We start from the raw sequence: 20,345 nt of genomic DNA on the forward strand, positions 1-20,345 counted from the left end.
TGGGATGCAAGAGCCCTATAACAGCCCATCCTGCAAGCAGAGAAGTTTGAGAACAGCTGCATTAAAACAGTGCCTCAGCCATGAGTCTTTATCAGTTACCAAACGAGAGCAGTTTTCATCTACCTTGGCGCCGTTAAGATGTGCTGATGAAATATCTGACTGGGTCACAGAGGCTTCAAACCTACGACCAGCATGGAGCTTCCTCTAATGCAGCAGCAACATCACTCTCAGTGGTTTAGAAGTAACTCAGCTCAAACACTCAAGTGCACACACTGAAAAAAGCCTCCTCCCAGAACTGCACACGAGCACGTGCAGGGCTCGGCACACTGCTCAGGATGTCCTCACCACAGAGGCTGGACAGTGTATGTGTATTTTTTGTTTCTTTGTTTGGGGAGGTTGTTTATTTCATTTTTTTTCTGGTTTTGGATTGTTTTCTTCTTGGTTTTGTTTTTTTTGAGACTAGTTCCCCCTAGAGGACCACTGGTGCAGCATACAGCTGGGACTGAGGAGCAGAGAATGCAAAGCATTTACACAGAGAACCCAGGTAGCTGAACAGTAACCCCTCCAGCTTACTGTTAGAAATTAGCAACACATTACTACACTTAAAAGTGTCTTCCATCTACTGCCAACCCCCCTCTCCCCGCCAAAAAAAAGCTCAGTAGTAGAGAGAAAAATGATCCTTAGCAGAATTTTTTCATGAAACAAGTGCAAAAATGTGACAGAAAGCATTAAATACCTGGTTGGGCTCATTCAGTATCCAGCCAAAGCCTTTGACCCCAAAGGCTGCTTCGTGAGCAGAGACATCAAGACATGTGACAGGCTGACCATAGACAGAATGAAGGATTTTCCCAGGGTCTTCTCCTTTCAGCAGATACACAACATCTTCTGCAGCTGCTACTGCCACCGGACTGTCCCAGACCTCTGGAACCAGATGAAGGAAGTTCACCTAAAAAGAGCAGACTTCATTTTTATTGCAGACAAAAACTGTTTTAAACCATTGCTGCGATATGTTAAACTGAACAAGCTACTGATGCACAGGTTACCCGTGATCTTGAATCATCCCAGTTACAAATTACTTTCAGATGAAGTCTGAGCATCAACTTTACTTCAGAATATCTGCAAATTTAGCTCCTATGATGGAACGTAGCTTACAGACAGCATGGATCCAACTACAAGGGAGAGAGTGTGGTTTTAACACTGTTACCAGGAACATTCCTTAAATGCTTGGGGATTTTGTCTATTTTTAAGTACTGTAGGACTGACAGATTTGAAAGAGGGGATGAATCAGGAATGGTTTAAATCGACTTCATGCCCATTAGCTGCGCAGCTGATTTCCTGCAAAAGAAAAGTTGCAAGGCTCCATTTTTTCTTACACAATTCCTTCCCCATTTCAAAAAGGGTTGACACACTGAGCCATAATAAAACTTCAGAGAATGGGATCGCTTTTGGTTTTTAATTAAAACAGCCACAAAAGTTCAGTGACAGAAGGTGCAACCTGAAGGAGCTGCACAACTAGTTACAGCTTCACAAGCGATACTATTAGCTCGTCTGCAATATCCTGCCTCTGAATTAATCAGATAGCATTGATCTGGAATGAGACCTCGAGTTTTAGCTCCAACTCTATGCGAGAAAACTGATTTACACGATGAGCCAACTTAGCTTAATGTTGACAAAAAAAAAAATAATTGATAACAGCCAACCTCCTGCACCATATGGACTTCTGTTCATTTTCACTTGTAGCTTAAGCCAGCACGGCACCCTTGCTCTTCACTAATGAAAGGTTCATCCATTAACCTGCTACAGAATCACTGCCTCTCTCCGACAATGCCGTTATCTAGCTCACACAACACTCCTGTAAGATTTTTAAAAGATCCCTCTTAACCGTACCAAAAATAATTAGTAGATCAGGAGCTCCTGGAATGAAGCTGGGCGATCTGGAGACTCACCAATTTCTGGATTTCGAATGTTCCTGTAGTTTGCCAGAATCCCCTGTCATCAGGGCTTTCCACCTTGACCTCAAAGCCAGATGCTGTTGCTACTGTTGCACCCCTGGAACCCAGAGCTAAAGCCTGTATCCTCTGGTTATGCTGGTAGCGATGGATTGGCTCGCGCCCTATCATCAGGCTCCAAACACTCACAGTACCTGCACACAAACACAAAGCAAACACACGTGGGAATCTAAGAAAATCTTGTAAGATCATCTAAAGGTGCAAGTTTATAAACATTCTAACAAAAACGGTATGTATGTATGTATACAGAAAAGAGACTCCAGAGCGTGGGACCAGAATTTCAGCTCAGAGGTTCAGAAGGAACTTCCCAAAATGATGGGTACAGGCCGTGCTGCTCTCTGCAACTGCCAGGCTTAGTTTTCAGGTAACTCTGGTATCTGCCTTGAGGAAGACTGCTTGACTTCTCTCCTTCTACACTTGGAGAAGACTGGACCTAAACCTCCGATGATTGGACTTGATGATCTTTGAGGTTTTTTCCAACCTTCATGACTCTGTGGAGCTGTGATTCCTAAATTCTTCTTCTTCCACTTACACTGAAGTAACACGAACACAGTGAGGAAGAAAAACTCGAAGCTCTGACACACAGCAGTCAGGCCATGGACATTAACACCATTCCTAGCAGCCAGTTTGCAAGCAGCAGCAAAACTCTGAACAATGACACTCTGGAAAACAGAGTTCAAAGCTTTCAGAAAGCCAAAGAATGCAAACCTCAAAGAATACAGGAGTGCAAGTCAAGAGAAAATGCATTTGCAATTGCAGATTTTCCTTGTACAGATCACCAATACTCTATTTAAAAGCACGGTACATTAAAGCAGTAATCTGAATAAGAGCAGCCTGAAGCAATTAGGAGCGTATTACAGAGAAGGGCCAGACAGAATTGGAGACTCCCAGGCCACCTTTGCACTGAATTAACAGAGAAGCAATCTTCAGACATGACAAGAGGACCGGGGCAGGAGAAGCCTTCTTCCTACTTGAGTATGCCCATTAATGATGAAATGATTAATGACAGCTCTTCCTTCAAAAGGAGACATAAAAGCTCTGACAGACAGCTGCGGACGGGCACCGATGCCAGTTTGCAAACACTCCTCCCGTGTCCCAGAGGAGGTGAAGCAAGAGTGTGGTAATGAAACTGCACAGAGCAAAATGGTATCTAAATGAGTTTAAATTGATTTACGTTTGCTTTTGTAAAGATTATTTGGTATCTGGAAAGTGCTACCAATGTGAAATAATGCAGATAATCCTTAAGATCCCCGTCTAATGGCACTCCCACTGAATATTTATATTCCTCGCCATGGGAACGTGCACCATAATGGGGACCATTTTTGTTTTATTAGGGATGCATATTTAAATTAATCTGCTATTTGCCTAAACAATTAGCCGCCTCTGTTTGTTCACACAAAGCCAAAACTGCAATTAGGCTTCCATCAAAGAGATAAGTCCCGACTCAAACTGTCCCGATGGAGTCGTAAGGGCTGCGAGCAGAACTTCCCAAAATTACTTCTTAGCATAATGGTAATTATGTTAATTGCTTGAAAGGTAAATAACCACTGAACTGGTTTTGAACAACCCACCACTGGCCTGCAGCATGCACGCAGAGCTGTAGGGAGAGCTGGCATTTAGGGGTCTGCTCCCCAAAGCAGACAGCAAATCCACTGCCACTGCATCTCAAATGAGAGGACAGTGGAAGCACAGTGTGCAATAAAACAATCTGTTCAAGGCAGGTATGCAGCTTTTTACCAAATGTTCTGAACAGAGATGACCACTGAACACCTGAAAGTTTCACAATAGGGTGTTTGCAGCTGATGCACAATATGGTGTGAAAATATCCTCAGTGCTACCAAGAAGCAACTGAGTTGTAAGGTCACAAGTCAACACAAGGAGTGAAAAGAATTCAAATGGAATGCAAAAGGAAATACCACTTTATTTCATTGAGATGAGCCACTACTTCAACATGAACAACTACTACACTGGAAAAACAAACACTCCACTGTATTTATCAATAGATAAAATTGTTACTATTTCTAGAAGCACTACTTAACAGCATTCTCTACTCTGCTTTTCACCGCATAGAAAGCAAAATGTATTTATTAGCATGCAACTCTTTGCAACACTGAATCTCGTTTGTGTAATAGCACAAAAATATCACCATTACAGTTGAAGATATCGGTATGGCAACAGAGAAAAAATTAGGCTTAAGATTTACCAGTGCAGATGAGATCACTGCTTTACATAGTCTATCTTCCTGTCTCCAGCACTCACTACTACTTCATTTCCAGAGCAGAAATCTTTGCTAAGGTGAAGTTAAGGCTGCAAGCACATGCGTGTTTTCTTTTTCCTTTAGTACTGAAAGCCATTAAATCAAAGTTATACGTAGTAATTTCACAGCAGGCTGAAATCTGCATGGCAACTGTGTTTATATTAAGTGAACTCCAACAATAACTCCTGGAATTTGGACTTTGCAGAGCTTTGTCTTGGCTCAGGAAATGAGTTAAGCGCAGGATGCTGCTGCAAATGGTGCAATTGCAGACACTTGACGTTACTGGTCTTCCTATTTGTCACTTCAGCCCAGGTTGTAGGCTTGTAACTTACCCAATATATTGCTGAAATGTGGTCTGGGGAAAGGTCCAGTTATCGCAACTGACTCTGTGTTGCAGGATATTTGGGTAACACGTTTAACTATGGGTCTATTATACCTCACACAATGCACTGCTGACATACTGTAGTCCATTTCAGCAAAAATCAGCAGCACTGCATACACTCCTGCTGTGACAAAGGAGGGCTGGGACCATTCCTCAGTAATAGTGGCAGCCTCCAGTCCAGCCCTTCGTATCTGGGAGCACAAAGGCATCCTGCAAAAGCAGCTGCATGACTTGGGAGGCAGTCATCCCTGGCCTGGAGGTGAAATCACACACCATGGAGCCAAACCCGGGGATATGCATCCACAGACACCTGTACACATCTCTGAGGAATAAATGTAAATGTACACACATGCTTTGTTTAAAGAACAGACAAAGAAACCTCAAACAAAAGAAAAAACAACCCCCAAACCCAAAAACGCTCCTTAATTTGAGGCAGCCTGCCTCCTGCTGTACCTTTTGCCTAACTCTCTGTGGTGCTTGGAGGAAGACTCCCACCACATCACTCCATTTCTGTATCTGCAAGCAGGGCACGGAAGGGACAATGCCTGCAAGCAGTGCTAAGGGCACCAGAATGGACAAGACAACAGATTCCCCGTCCCAGAAAGCACTGCCAAAATTCCCCTCCTAAAGGCTGCCAAGAAGTGAGCCGACTTCCAATCCTTGCAGAAAGCACCCTCCCTCCTCTGCCCCAAGGTGCTGCTGTGCGACTTGAGAAGTGCCACCAACTCTCCCCATGGGTCTTAAAGAGCTGCTGTGAACAGGAGCAGTGCTGCATCACCCTGCCATGCCTACACGAGTATGTAGCACTGCATTTAAAACCAAGAAAACCACCACCCGACCACTTTTCTTGTTGCAGCACACTGTTTTCAAGTCAAACTACGAGACTCCGGAGGGTGGAGGGCTGATGGCTAAAGTAGACCGCTGCTTCCCAAAGCTGTGGCTCACAGCCAAAGGCAGGCAAGCATGGAGCAGATGGAGTCCTGGCAAGGCCCCGACTGTCCCTGCATTAGCAGCATCTGCTCATTACCCAGAACCCTCGCCTGCTTTATCTAATGCTCCAGGAAAAGCATTTTGATTTGATTCATTTCAGTTCGGTAACGTGCAACACAATTAGTGGTAAAATCAAACTGGAGGGCTGCCAGTGCTGACAATAGGAAACAAGGCAGAAGAAATACGAGGCCAGTGGGTTGGAATTCAAAAATCACAACTGTGGATCGAGTTGCCAAGTCCCATTGCCCCAGGTGTACATGCAGTACCCCCACTGAGCACTGGCACGAGCAGAAGGAACTTCATTTTCTCCCTGTACTTTTTTCCCTCATTTCCCTCTCCTTGCAGCTTGTTCCACAGAGGCTGACACTGTCGGAAACATTCACCGAAAGCCACAATTCAATTTTTCTTTAGCGCCATCACAGATGCAATTCACTCTGGATGCAGGCATCCTGGTAAGACAGCCTTTCCTCGCTGTACCTCGTGTGCCTTGGGAAGTGCTCTCTCCTGCTGAAGCGCAGAGCAGCGCTGTGAGGCAGGCATGGTGCGAGCAGGATCTGCCTGTTAGCTCTTCCCTGTGATCAGGTGCCAAGGACATCGCTGCGTGAGCTCTGTTGAACTGGGAGAAACTGATGTTATCTGCACAAGTCTGCTAGCCAGGGATTCGACAGAGAAGTCTAGACTCTCTGCCTGACAGCACTACCTCCAACACTAGCAGATGGTTTCTCTCTGTTAGTCAAACTTACAAACAAAGAGAAAAGGGAGCTGGAAGAGTACAACAAAGAACAATCAAACACATTATCTTCAAAGTCATTCCCCCCCACCCCTCCTCCTCTTTCCAAGTTTGAAATAATTCTCTCCATCAAACTGTAAATATGTGCTTTCAGAATTCGAGTTGGTAAACATTTCTAAAAACAGTATTTATAATTCCCTGTTCACATAGAAACTAATCTATTCTGACCAGGGTTCTCAAATCAGAGTAACTGCCATATCACAGAGCCCATTAAAATTTCTACCCAAAAGAATACGACGCCGAGCTTTATGCAAACTAGTGCAGTCACAGCACACACAGGGACGACAACAAGGAATCTGACAGGAAAAAAACCTGGAAAGATTATTAGATTAGTCAGTGGGAGACCAGAAAGCAAACAAAAGAGCCTCTGCTATATTCACTGTTTGGCACACTGGACAAAAAAGTCAACAGTTAAAACCATCACTGTTATAATTTCCTATGACTTGAGTAAATAACTCATGTTTTGTAATACCAGACTCACTGCTGTCGTAGAACATTGCCTATCAATAATTTTTAGCCACAGAAAATGGAAATAGCACAATCCAGACTAGAAAAACCACTAAAAATGTTGATCATCCTTAACACTTACTTTCAGATACAAAGCATATAATTTACTTATAAAATAAAAGGATTAGCCATTTTGTTTGGATTACCCATCTCTGGCTTTGCTTCCACATGCAAAGTGCCAGGATCAGAGACAATACACATACAGCACTCCTTAACTTAGAAAGAAACTGTCAGAAACATCCTCTTCCTTCACACTCAAGGAGAAGTTTAAGTACCAAATCACACAGTCTGAAGAAAGCTGCCAGGAGCTGAGTCCTGCCTGGGCTCTTCAACTGAGGACCCCAAGTGTCAAGCACTGTTCAAACTTGGGTTTTTTAATTGCTGTTCCCATGTCCAATAGATGCACAGTTGGTCTCTGGCTCTGGACAGCCATTATATTTAAGTACACTTAAAACAATGCATATAAACCAGGATTTTATTAGTTTCATTAAATATCAGGGCACAGTTTTCATTTCTTTTTATCAAAGTATGAAACTCAATAATGCAAACCAATACTTCAGCTACATTCCCTGTGTAGCACACGGATGCACAAGAGAGCACAGAGTCTGATCAGACATGCAAGTTTACCACTGTTCCCATTACAAAGCCCCACAGTACCCTCAGGGAGCTTTGGACAGAGGAGAATGGCAGTGGAAGAATATTTAATATTTTTTATAGCAAAACAAGTTATTTGCTTAAGATAGTTTGGCTGGACTTCAGCCTGGCACTCAAGCTTTGTGTAGCAGTTCCAGTAGGAATTAAACATCAGTTTTAATGGGTGCTATGTTCCAATGCCTCCTAATGCATTTAGGGTTATTGGCCAACTTTCTCACATAAAAGCAAGAGTGTGCGTGTGTGTATATACAGGATTACGGGCACACAAAAAGCTGAGCACAGCTGCTTCATTTTTATAAAGCTTTTTTTTTTTTCCTCTCCTAAATAGGGAGGAGAGTTGTGGTTACTTACCGTCCTCGTAAGCTGCTACAGCCAGAGAGCTGTTTATCCTCACAAAGGAGACATGTGGCTGAGGTCCAGCATCACCAGGACCCTGCACTGGTTCCAGGATGGGGGCTGTGTAGTCCCAGGTGCGCGTGTCCCACAACCTCACTTCCCCCGACGTGTATCTGGAAAAGAAAGCTTTTATTCATTCCAAAAACATCTGAAAAGAGGTAGCTGCAAGGGAGCAGAGCAAGAACGAGAAGGGTCTGAAAACTCGATGCCATTTACAGTTCCTAGACGGATTCTCCCCATGTCTGCAATCCCACCAGCTTGGTTCATTTTATTCCCATTTATTGAATGCAGCAGCAAGCCTACTAACACAGGCAAGTGGGGCTCTGGGAACACCACTCAGCTACCATGGGTTACCAACTATCGGGGCTAGCTTTACAGATAAAATGCAAGGGGAGCGGGGCTCCAGGAAAAATAAGATTATCAGCAATGAGTGTCAATTACATCACAGTGAAACTTCAATCTGTTTCCTTTTGGTCTTTAAAAACGTGCAGTTGTGGTTGTGCCAGAGAAAGGCTGTTTAATCAGAGTATTTATGTACACACACACAAGCACTCACACGCATCCATCCATCCAACCTGCCGCCCTTCAGAGAAATAAGCTTCCTAATGCCTCATCAACACATCAGAGTTGCCTACATCTCTGAAGACTAATTAATTTATTCACAGGATTAAGTGTTGTCTTTAGAATTAGAGCAGTGCTTCCTTCTTTGCAGAAGACTCTCTTACACTGTAGTTTTTCTGATGTTTTGGTAACACCAGTTTGCAAAAGAGAAAAAAAAAATAGGAATCAGCTTCTCAAATGACACTGAATACATCCAGTGGGAGGAAGGCTGTAACACAACAACACAAGAACTGTTCTGTGTCACCTCTGCTGTGCCACAAAGTACTGTTAATTGAAAAAAAGAAATCAGTCCAGCATCTTGCAGGCAAGACTGAGAAGAAACTCCCCATACGACTGACCAAAAATATGGTCAGTTTGGAGCAGATCTACAGTTATTTACAACTAAGTTACAACAGAACTGTGACAACAATCAGTCTCAGCTGTGTTTCTCTGTCACACCTGAAACTCAGATTCTGTTGGAAATGAAGGCTGCTGCTCTGCCAGCTTTGTTCTATTCTGCTTTTGGGGGGAAAATCATTTCAAGAGAGATTCTTCTTAGCCCCAGAGGGTAGGAATATCCCATATTTATGATGACAACAAGAAAGCATGTGTTACCAAAGGAGGTGAAGGAAGGTGCTTAACAAAGGTTCAGATGATGCTGGCCAGGTCACCCAGTGCCATACACTGGTACAACAGATTACTTCTAACACTGGGTAAAAACGTACCACTTTGTACAACCAATTGGAGTGGTAGAGAACTGTTAAGCAAAGAGATGTACATTAATTCTCTGTACTGAACTCAGAAGAGTCGGGTTCTTGTGACAAGACTTCTCTTTCTGTGCTGCACACCACTAAATAGAAGAAAATGAGAGGGCTGGGAGAGATGGCACTTCTCCATCCTCCTCCTTCTGCAGATAAGGTCCCAATCCTCCTATAAACCTTGCTTTCCTTCCCAATTTACAGCAGCACTACTTGAAAATAACAACTCGAGAAAGAAGCTTCCACAAAGCAAAGCAAAAACTTTAATTTTGGACTAAACAAGCTGTCCAGGTTTGTCTACAGGAAATATCTTCTGTTTGCAACACTGAAAAGCTTTTGTTTCAGATAAATTTCAAACTTTGGGGATAAAACACAATAACACAAGTATTCAGGACAGGTAATCATATCTATCTGTTGCAGGCCCCACTCCCTCCCTCATCAGTGACTGAGAGATGCACAATGAGGAGCTTTCACTTTGACACCACAAAGCTGTGCTGCTCTCCCACCCTCAGCAAGGACTCGCTGACAGAAGAGCTTTTTAGGTGTACCTCAGGAATGCCCGAACGAGTTTACTCAGATACTACAGAGTAATATGTAAGAAGACTGCAGTCATAACACCCATTTCTTATCTGTCACAACAGAGAATCATAGAACCATCTAGGTTGGAGACTTTCAAGATCATCAAATCCAACCATCACCCTGGCCTACTGAGTCCATCAGAACGGAGTGTCCCACGTGCCAGGAGAACCAGCCTCTGCCTTTGTGCGTCGTTGTCCAGACATCCCAGAAGTGCAGTGCAAGATGAGAGAAGTGCCTCAGGTCCATCAGGAAAAGCAGGGAGGAGGGCAGTAAGGCAGCTTCCCTCCACCCCTCCCACCCCATTTCACTCACATCCTTCCCAGCACAGCATGACAGCATCCCAGTCCCGTGCGACAAACCTAATGGATTTGCAGAGACGTTCCAAGATCACACTGGAAACCCAAGTAGAGGTCCGCGTTTGGGCATGGAATCAAAATGGAGAAATGGGAGATATAAACCATCTCTCACTCTGCTGGCCAGCACTGCCACATGCCTGCTTCCAGCACCACTGGGCCTGTACCAGAACTGAACTGGAAGAGTTTCAAATACAGATGAATCCAATTCAGAACTAAAAAATTTAATGGTTCAACTCCCTGCTTTTAATGCTGTTGTAAAGAACAACACACTTTCAATTTGTAACCACAACAAAAGGCTTTTAAACTATTAAAGCAATGCCTTGCTGTAAAAAAATAAAAAGGCTACTTTATTGCAGATGATTGGCAAATCTGCCATATCAATATAGATGGCCAGGGAAAAGAAAACTGCTGCACTGCACAGAAACTACTCCTACATAATTTCTGTCTTTCTATTCATTTCCTACCACAACAATCTTTTTTTTGCCATGAAAATTTTCCCTGATTACTAGCTACCAAATGAAAGATTCCCAGATTTAAGTCTTCTGTTTCAGGACAGCAGAATACTCCAAGCTTACTGAGTTACTGACTTTTTTGCTGCAACAGCTATGAAAAGCTGCTGGAGAGAAAAAACACAAACAAAACCCACTTATCTTAATATAAATAATACCACGTATTCATTGTTATAATACTCAACAGCACTGAGCTACTGCTTTTCCCAAGGCTCCCCATGCAAGTAACTCAACTTCTCCAACAGACCTGCATTTCACTTTGCTGTGGTTCTCACATTTCTAAACATCTCAGAATACATATGTGAGGAGGAGCAGCAGGAGGATGAGCTATATTTTTCTAGCTATTTTCTCTTCTTCTCCCCAGCAATCCAGTACTGTTATCTTAGGCAGATAATTACACAACCATAAAGTGAGCCTGCAAATTCAAGTTAAGCTTTGCAGATGAATAAAATAAACTTGCTGAAACGGAGCAATAGCTGGATTGCATGTGGTACAAAGAAAGTGAAAAAATTAAATTCATATGGTATCTACATAGTATAATAAAAATGTCTGCTTGCTAATCAAAAGCATTTCAACTACTTCTACTGGCAGTAATGTCATAATGAGATGAACAGTTTCCTCATACCCTCTCACATGAGTGAAAGCAGAAGAGCGAAGGCGAAGGAGACGGGGGCTAAAAGCTGCTGCTGTCCCACGATGGCTGGGAAGCAGGTGGTGAAGTGCTGAGCACATGTGGGAGGAGGCAAAGCTGGAGGCTGGGCACCACTCTAATGAAGTGGTGCTGAAGAGGCAGACGATTTCACAAGGAGAAAAACATCAGGAAACTGGTCAAAACACAGGGTCTCATCTGAAAAAGCTCAACTGTGTTGGATAGCAATAGCCAGAACAAATTTGGGGAAGAGGAGGAGGGGGTGCTGATCTCCCTCCAGAGCCCCAGATGTCTTTATCGTTGCCTAATGACAATTATACTCAACCAATTAAGACACTGCTATCACAGTTGCATTGTTAGTAAGCCTTTGGCCCTGAGTGCTGATGGCTGTCTAATTAGTGTTTGTGCAAAGTACAACTGCAACTAATATATAAACTGACAAATACACAAAAGAAAAACTGTTAACAGGAACATTTTCAAAACAGTAGATACTCTCCTCATTCAGTCCATGGCAGCAACAAAGACAGGCCCCTTTCCTTCGTGGCCTACTTACTGCTGGCACAACTGCACTGAGGCGATGGGTCAACCAGACTGCCAGCGGGGCTCTGCTGGACCAGGACAGTGGTGAGGGCCCATTCTGCAGGCTGCCTGCAGCACACCGAGCCGGGGCAAGTCCCGCTGCGCTGAGCTGGTCCAAACACCAAAGACTTCTGATAAGGCACTTCACGAATCAGTATCTGTTTTTCATAATTCCTCTAAAGGATTTGAGGCAAGAAAATGAAGAAGGGGAGTGAAAAACCTTTGTTTCACAGTCAGGTTTGATTTCCAGAAGGCAGTCTGTTCAGTTTCCAGATACCTGCGGTGATCAACAAAACAAAACAAAAAAAAAATCCAACAACTTTGTTTCAGGCAGTCGGTGACCATCTGTTAATACTCAAAAGATCTTATTATGAAGTCCTTACAGTGTCAGTGCATTTTATTGAAGTCAGTAGGAATTCTGCTCAAGTAAAACTCTCTAGCTATGGCTCTGTTTGAACGGATGCCTGATGATAAGCAAGTAAAATAATGAGTATTTTGCCTCGTCTTGCTGCAACAAGCACCTCAGACCTTTCCCCCTTATTCCACCAAAGCAACTAATCTTCACATGGTTAATTAAAGGACCTACTCAGATCCCCTCAGTAAGCTTAATAAGGTTCAATGGAGCATGTGAACCCAAGTCCAAATGCTTTTGTTAATGAGTTCCAATTGCTCCTTAAGCTTCATCTCACATTAGAACGTAATCTTTCACAACCTTCAACTGCAAAATCCTCTTCAAACACGTTGGAAGTTGCAAGATACCTCAGATGCAACACACGATCTCTGAAATTATTAAACAGATTCTACTGCCATCAACATTGAGGCCCACAGCTCTTCCCTGAAGAGAGGGAGGAGGATTGACTTAGTTAACTTAGTTACCAGAGCTAGAGACAGCTCACAAGTCAGGCAGGATGGAAGAGGCAGAAGCTCCTCAGCCTTCATATGTTCTCATTTACAATTATTTACAGATATTGATTTCATCACTACATATAAAACCAGCAGAGAGCTTGGCTAAGGGACTTCTTGAAAGAAGAATTCAGGAAAAACAGCCTGGTAGCAATTAAGGAATACAGTGATGGAGTAAAGAGAGCTACTCTGTACTGCAGAAAGGAATATAAATATAAGATGATGACAAAAATGAAATACAAATGGAATAGAAAATAATTTTTTCTGCTATTACATGGAGTGGCAGAAAGCTACACCAGAAAATGCAAGAAAAAAACCAGATGGAGGTAAACTAAAACAAGCACTTGAAACCATCACAACAGAAGAACACAAAGTGGAAAAGTAACGTCCGTGATATCACCCAAACATTATTTGCTAGCTGTATGAGGTCAGCTATGAAAAAAAAAAAAGACTAAAACTTGTACCAAAAATGATCTGAAAACGCTTTCAGACTTAACATGTAGGAAATACATTCTGAGCATCCCTATGATCAGTTCCCAAAATCTCCTACTGGGGACTTGACTTTCCAGTTCGTCAACCCACATCCATCTGTGGACCACGCTTACAGGAACTAAGCTGGGAAAAAGCTTGTGCCTTCCTTCTTATGGCCTTGTTTAGGAAATCATAGCTCTAGGAAGTGGGTTAAGCTGCTCGAGATAGCATGCAATTTTTCTGTTATCTGTAACAAAATTAACATTTCACCATCCTAAGTACTTCTGTGCGCCTCACTTTCTTATTAATTTTAAGCGCATGCAAATATACCAAGGGAACAGAAACAAGCCAAAGGGTTATACGGCAGGCAAAACATTTTAATGAACACTTTAAAAAGAAGCTAGAGAAAGCCAAACTGTCTCCAGTAATTTCCTGTTTAAGGCCAAGGCTCTCCCATCATTAAGATCAAGGTTCCAGTGGCTTGCATCAGCCCACGTCCATTAACAAAGCCAGCTGCTCTGACCAAGGACACACGTTACTGTGTACACTGCCTTCAGCTGCTGCCACAAGGGGGGAAAAATACATTATTTCAAGAGAATTCAAGAGAAACTATGATGTAATTTGAGAAGGATCTGGCACATCAGCCATATTATTTGATAAAATACAACTGTGTAGTGCAACAAATAGAACAATGTCTCCAGTTTTAGACAGAGGAGAGAAAACATCATTTGAAGATGATGTAAGTTGATCTGTCTGTTTATCAGAAAGGATGCAAACTGCAACACACTGCAAACAGCAGGGAAGAAAAGTATTGCCTGAACTTTCAGGCACTGATGGCAACAGAGCTTGGATGGTCACGAAAACCGTGAAAATGAAACATTCAAGAAACTGACAAAAAAGGAGGGTGGAATCAGCAGGAAAAAAAGGTTTTACAAACTTGAACAGAACTGGTGTGAGTGGGCATCACTATGTGCATAGCAGATCTTACCGCACCAATAAGACCTGCAGGTAAACCAATAGCTTAATGGTGGGACAGGCTGGCAAAGGGAGCTGTCACAAAGATTCAGTATCAGGCTTCCACTATTAGTTTCACCCGAAAGGCTCTTTTTCCCCACAAGATGACTGAGAAGCCAATGTGTCTGTCACTTCACACAACCTTACCTTACTCCCGTGGTTTGTCATCTGACCCCTCTGAACTCGTGATGTCATCCTGTTTTCAACCCTTCTAAAGGTGACTCACATGAAAAAACAGAAGGCCTGACACTTATTACTTCTTAACAATAACAGGAATGAGTGAAGAGGACACAGAAGGGCTGGCGAAGGTTGAAGGAAAAAGGCAAGTGTGTTTACATTCTTCCTTACTGCTCTGTTTGACATCCAGGCTCTCTGTCACCGGGAGCGGAGGAAGAAACCTATCAAAGCTGTGACATTATGCAAGTGAAATTTAAGCAATTAAATAAGGAAGGGGGTTTTATCCAGGCTGTTTAACACGCTGGTTTGTTAACTTTTATTCATTTTCATTACTAATTAATATTTTGGTTTCCTCAGGTCTGCACACTGAATTAAGATGCAAGAGCTAATAAATTCCTAGAGAATAGCCCACAAGCCCTACAGCAAGAAAAAAACAAATTAGACAAGAGTTGACATCAAGTTTTTCAAAGTGCAGAGAAGTATTTTCAAGCCTTTCGGGCTAGTTTCACACATCATTATGAAGCTAAAAAGGGTGGCAAGCCCATTTTTTAACTAGTCATTTGCAGGTCACCTTTGAGCAAGAGAAAAGTGCTGTGGGAGATGATCTTAGAGAACAAAGAAAGTCACTACAGAGCAGAAACTACTTTCCTGCCTGTATTTTGCTCATAGTGCCTTAAACCAAAAGGTCCACCTCGCTGGAAGATGCTTCAGTGTTTAAACTGTAGCTCCCATGAGACTCCTCCAGAATGAAGACTGCTGTACAGAAGTTCTCTGGGTGCATTTAGCTTTTCAGTACAACAGAATCAAAGTGGATTGCCACCTCTGAAACCAGTGACTCTTCTTTTCCTTCTTATTGTCTTTATTAAGCATCACTGCTCAAATAAAGGAGAAGTACCATCTGTGTCAGCTGGGCAACATCCTGAAAGGGGATGTGTTAACCCACAGAGTCACTGCGGCACTCGGAGCAGATGAATCTCAGAAGTTCTTAACTGAAAATAAATAATATAAAAAGGTATATTGGAGAGGAGGCAGTAATTACATAGGAGAACGTGGAAACCTCTGAGGTTAAAACATGAAGAGAAGAAGGCAGGGGCGACTCCCAGCCTGCCTGTGAGAGGTGCAGAGGCTCCATGCAGCATCTGCTCAATAGGTGTAAATAGCTGACAGTGCAGGCATGCCCTTAGATCTCCACTTATGAAAACCTTAACAGTCTACCACACTTTGTTCAAAGAAAGCTGAGGAAAGAAAAAGCATCCGATACTGTTATATTTCTGTGCCTTTGGAATAGCAGTCTTACTATGGATCACTGCTGTTACTTTCACTTGGAAAGCTTTCAGAGCCACAAACTGCAGCAGTAAAGCCAAATCGCCCTCTCTGCAAGCATCAAAGTTAACACAGTGCACAATAAAACATCAGCTGTGATGTGGACTGATGTGGACTTGGCTGGGGTGTACACAGTGCAACTTACTGCACAGCTCTGGGACATCCACAGGTGAGGACTTCAGAGAGCCACGCAGCAGAACAGCCCACAGCTCACCTCTGACATGCTTCACCACGAGATCCACCATGTAACAACAGCTCAGCAAGTGCTGGCCAGATTCATGCTCCAAGATCTGGATCTCAAGGAGGAGCTAAACTCTGACTACAAACAGCCATCACAGTGCATCTGTCAACACTGCTGAGAAGAAGAAGTACTGATTTCACTGTTGGAATATGTTCTTGCTTAAAGAACTCTGGTTTGATTAAGATTTTATTAATGGAAGGTGAACAAATGCAGGCATTCTGTAGTGAGACCAAGCACACAACAGCATTAAGTACAGCAAACCTAAGCAGTGGTAGTAATTTATACAGGCCGAGTAAGCAGGCATATAATTGCTTTAAGTAAACTCTGACTTAAAGAAGACACTACATTTGAATTGAATATGGATTGGAAGGGGGGGGGAAGACAACATCTTTAAAGAAGATCCTCTGAGACATGTAACTGTAGAAAGGCTGGCAAATACAACATTGATTGGGAGTGAGGTAACCACAAACACCGCTGTCTCAAATGAAAAGGGATTCAAGGTCTGACCCAGAAAACAAGCATCGTAACCGCCGGGATAAAAATTTAATGATAAACACAAGATGCTCTGCATGCAGGCCAGATTGAATTATCTGATGTCAGCCAGTAAATGCAGGGCTCTCTGAGAAAGAAGAGCTGCTCGCAGCCACCTTCAACTCACAGCTCAGGTTGCACTTAATCAATCCTTGATATTCTGCCATCTTCTGGCTTGAGCTTTGGCAGCAGCATGAAAAAAATACAAGAGAGTGCAAGAAAACAGGCACATTTCTCTAAGGGAGAGCCAACTCTGTCTAGCTCATCTTTGCCTCTTTGCAAGAGATTATTAAAGAGATCCACTCTGGGACCAGTTCAGGCAAGCTGTGTCTCTATGGGTTACACTCACAGCCAGTGTTATAAATCACTCTGTCCACAACCTGTACAAATTCCCTTTTTGAAAGATTAAAACAACTCTACAGCAACTAAAATAAAGCTGCATCATTCTGCTTTCCTGCAGAGTTTGAAGCAGTATAATGAAGCATGAAAGATCAGGTCTATTACAGTGCAGGTTCAGATCAAATACCATTTTTCCCAGGCTTGTTCCAAGGTCCAAAATACACGATATTTCTGCTGGAAAACCTTTCTCTCAACACTTCTCCGCTTTTTTTTTTTTTTTTTTTTTTTTTTTTTTAATTTTAATTTTTAGAACCATTCTCTGATCTCCCAAGATCCCAACTGCACCTCTGGAAAGCAGGGAGCAGCTGCTATGCAGTGCCACAGTTCCCAGTGACAAAGCAGCCCGTAATGCCTGGCTGGCCTGGCCGTGCTCAGACACAGTGCTGCAGCTGCTCCCCGAAGTCAGGCATCAGAAAACCTGCTCACAACCCAGTGGCCCCATTTTTCTCCAGAGCAGCAACCTGTCTAGAGAAAAAAAAACAAAAACAAACAAAAAAAAGGTAAATGATGCCACAAGCCGCTGCTGACAAATCCACATAAAATGCAATACACTGAATTAGCTGTAAGATCACCACCAATTCTTCCAGTCCTGCAAGGTCACACATCCCTTCAGCTTTATGCACACGGCAAATCTTGCTGTAATCTATGATTATTCCCATGTAAAGCTAAGCAAGTAAGTGTGTGCGAAACTAGAGATATAATCATTAAACGTAACAGATAATTGATATTTATACTGAGGAGAAAATTGACTTTTGTTAACCTCAGCTACTAAATTACTTCTTCAATACTATAAGAACGCAACAGCGGGCTATTGATCACTAGATTCATTACACTTTTATGACAAATTTGAAAGCACAGCCATTAAGTACAATACTACAGCTGGAAGAGAAAAGGGGTGGGTGATGCTTGGGTTTAAAAGACAAAACAAAAACCCTTCAGTCTGCGAAATTCTTACCAAATGTATGTAAAGAACAAAGTATTTCCCTGCACAACCAACTCACTTCCTCACAGGTTTTAACCATGCCTGTTTTGGCTGTTCTTTACTACTGCAAATTTTTACCAAAGCAATGCAACTAACAGAAAACAAATTGGAGAAAGGCGTGCTGGAGACCTGCCAAAAAAATATTTCATTATTCACTGACAGATGAACTGCAAATCTCAGTCCTGAAACGTGCATTCTCTCAGGTTGTGAAAATCACAAGATGAGAGAAGAGAAGTGCTGGGTAACAATGACCTGTATGTGAGTCTGAAGACTTTTCAGGCATCAGATAGTTCCAGCTTTCATAACAGCAGTCATATTTTCTTACAGTTCCACGTTGCTAAACTAGCTGAATAGTTTTTAAGATATTTCTGAGGGGACTGCAGTGTGCTATTGTCTTGTAGGCTGGCAAAACAACTTCACCTTCTTTTGGGCAAGAGTCACAGAACAGCTTTCAGTTTACAGCAATTTACGAGATGCTTTCAGAGATCCAAGCTATCAAAGGAGCATGAGGGGGAAGAGGTAAGCAGCAATGGAAGTCATACAATTTTTATGTTCTAATATTCTAAATATTTATTTTAGCAATCAGGTGAAGTCAAACAGCTGAAATCTAAGTTCCCCATGCTGAACTGTATAGTCACAGCTCCAAAAAAGGATACCTCGTTCTTATAATTTGTTTTCTTAGAGAAGGGAAATTACTGAAAAGTAATTGGAATGAAAACCCTAAACCACTTTTCCCTTTGTTGTCTCTCACCTATGTTTGTGAACTTCGTGGGAATGTCAGTTCCCCATCTCCTTTCACTTTGCCAACAAAAGACAACTCACCAGCAGACTCAGGAGTACTGCAAGAACTGGGAACCAACACAGATGTTTTGTCTGAAACCACCTCAGCCTGACTTCTGCAATACACCAGGCTAATGGATGGACAATTGAGTTTAATTCTCAGGATTAATCTCCTTTGTTTATTAATCCTTTAGAAACTAAATTTATTCTGCCTACTTTCTATATACTGCCTGTTTGGATATAAACACAATGGAGAAAATGAAGAAAAAAGAAGAGCTGGAGATTTTGGCAGCAGCGTGATGACAACTGGGGTTTCTGGCTCCAAAAAAAAAAAAAAGTAGAGGAGGTTTCATTAGAGACAGCAGAGCAGATACAGTAGAGCAGACCCCTAGCCAAGGCCAGGCAGCACAGTGCCCAAGCTGAAGGGCACAAAGGAAGGCAAGATGCTCTCTGCAGAACTGGGTCCCAGCTGCAGCCTCAGCACTTGGGGACCTGTGAGGGTCTTACCAAAGCCTCTGTGGCCAAGGGAAGCCTCAACATCAGGCAGGAGCCAAGGCAAGACCTGCTATACAGCTGCAGTTTCTCAAGCCTCTTCCCACAGCCACTGTCTGGGTTAACCACTGTGTGGCACTGCCCCTCCAGAGGTCACAGACCACACGTGTGTTTGGCAGACACCTTTTCATTGCATGGAAAGTAGAGAAAGAGAAGCAACAGTCAGTGAGACAACAGGGCAGCAAAAAACAGGAGACAAGACCTTCAAGTGAAGTAGTATGGCAAGTGGGAAAGCATCTAGTAAATAATAGAAAGAACAGTGATTCTAATAAAGCTTAAAATCCTCCTTTCATTCCTGCTGTCTTCTAGGTTACATATCAGCTTCTAGATGCCCACCAGAATTCAAAAGGGTTTCGAGGAATAGCATATGGGAGTTACCTACAGATAATGTATTTCAAGTCACCTTCCCTGTAACTGATGAGTGAATTTTACAGTACTTTACAGGCAGTTTTCCTTTCATTCCACAGTGCACAATCATGCCATTACCGTGGAGTGGTACCATAAAATACAGAACTCTGGTACGTTGAAGGGCAGTGTCCTCTGCCCTTCTTACTAGTGTGGCTTCTTCTGCAGGACTAATAATTACTGAATGCAAGCAGAATACAGCAAAACTTTACTTCAACTTTACAAAACTTTACTTCATGCGAGTCATGGCAACCTCTGCCAAGAGTTTGGGATGGTTTTAAAACTGTTTTGAAAGAATAAGAGAAGTGAATAACTAACACCAAGTCACAGTTCTGACAAAGTTTAACACTGTGAAAAAAAGGAAGTTGAATTTATCCATGTTTTTTTTTTCCTCCATACTGTCTCTTAAAAAATAGTAGAGAACAGTAACAAGCCTAAATGTATCTTGTTCCAAGACACACCTATCTTTGTGATCAACACAGTTTCATAGAAGAAAAGTTATCATTCTTTTCCCAAGCATTTCCCAATCATTTTGAGGCAGCAAAGTAATGG

At 42.6% G+C, this 20,345-nt stretch overlaps 1 protein-coding gene across 2 annotated transcripts in view; it reads right to left on the minus strand.

The window, feature by feature from the left end:
• Positions 1-20,345, minus strand: part of FBXW8 (F-box and WD repeat domain containing 8) — a 47,479-nt gene that overhangs the window by 15,612 nt on the left and 11,522 nt on the right. For both annotated transcript variants that reach the window (XM_085238884.1, XM_085238883.1), the window contains exons 6-8: positions 7,941-8,098; positions 1,947-2,143; positions 737-946 (exon numbers count right to left, since the gene is read on the minus strand). In XM_085238884.1, coding sequence (XP_085095010.1) covers positions 737-946; positions 1,947-2,143; positions 7,941-8,098 — 565 coding nt within the window. The remainder of the gene's footprint in view (positions 1-736; positions 947-1,946; positions 2,144-7,940; positions 8,099-20,345) is intronic.

Source organism: Meleagris gallopavo, chromosome 17 (assembly GCF_905368555.1).
Source record: "Meleagris gallopavo chromosome 17, MGAL_WU_HG_1.1, whole genome shotgun sequence".
Lineage (NCBI taxonomy): Eukaryota > Metazoa > Chordata > Aves > Galliformes > Phasianidae > Meleagris > Meleagris gallopavo.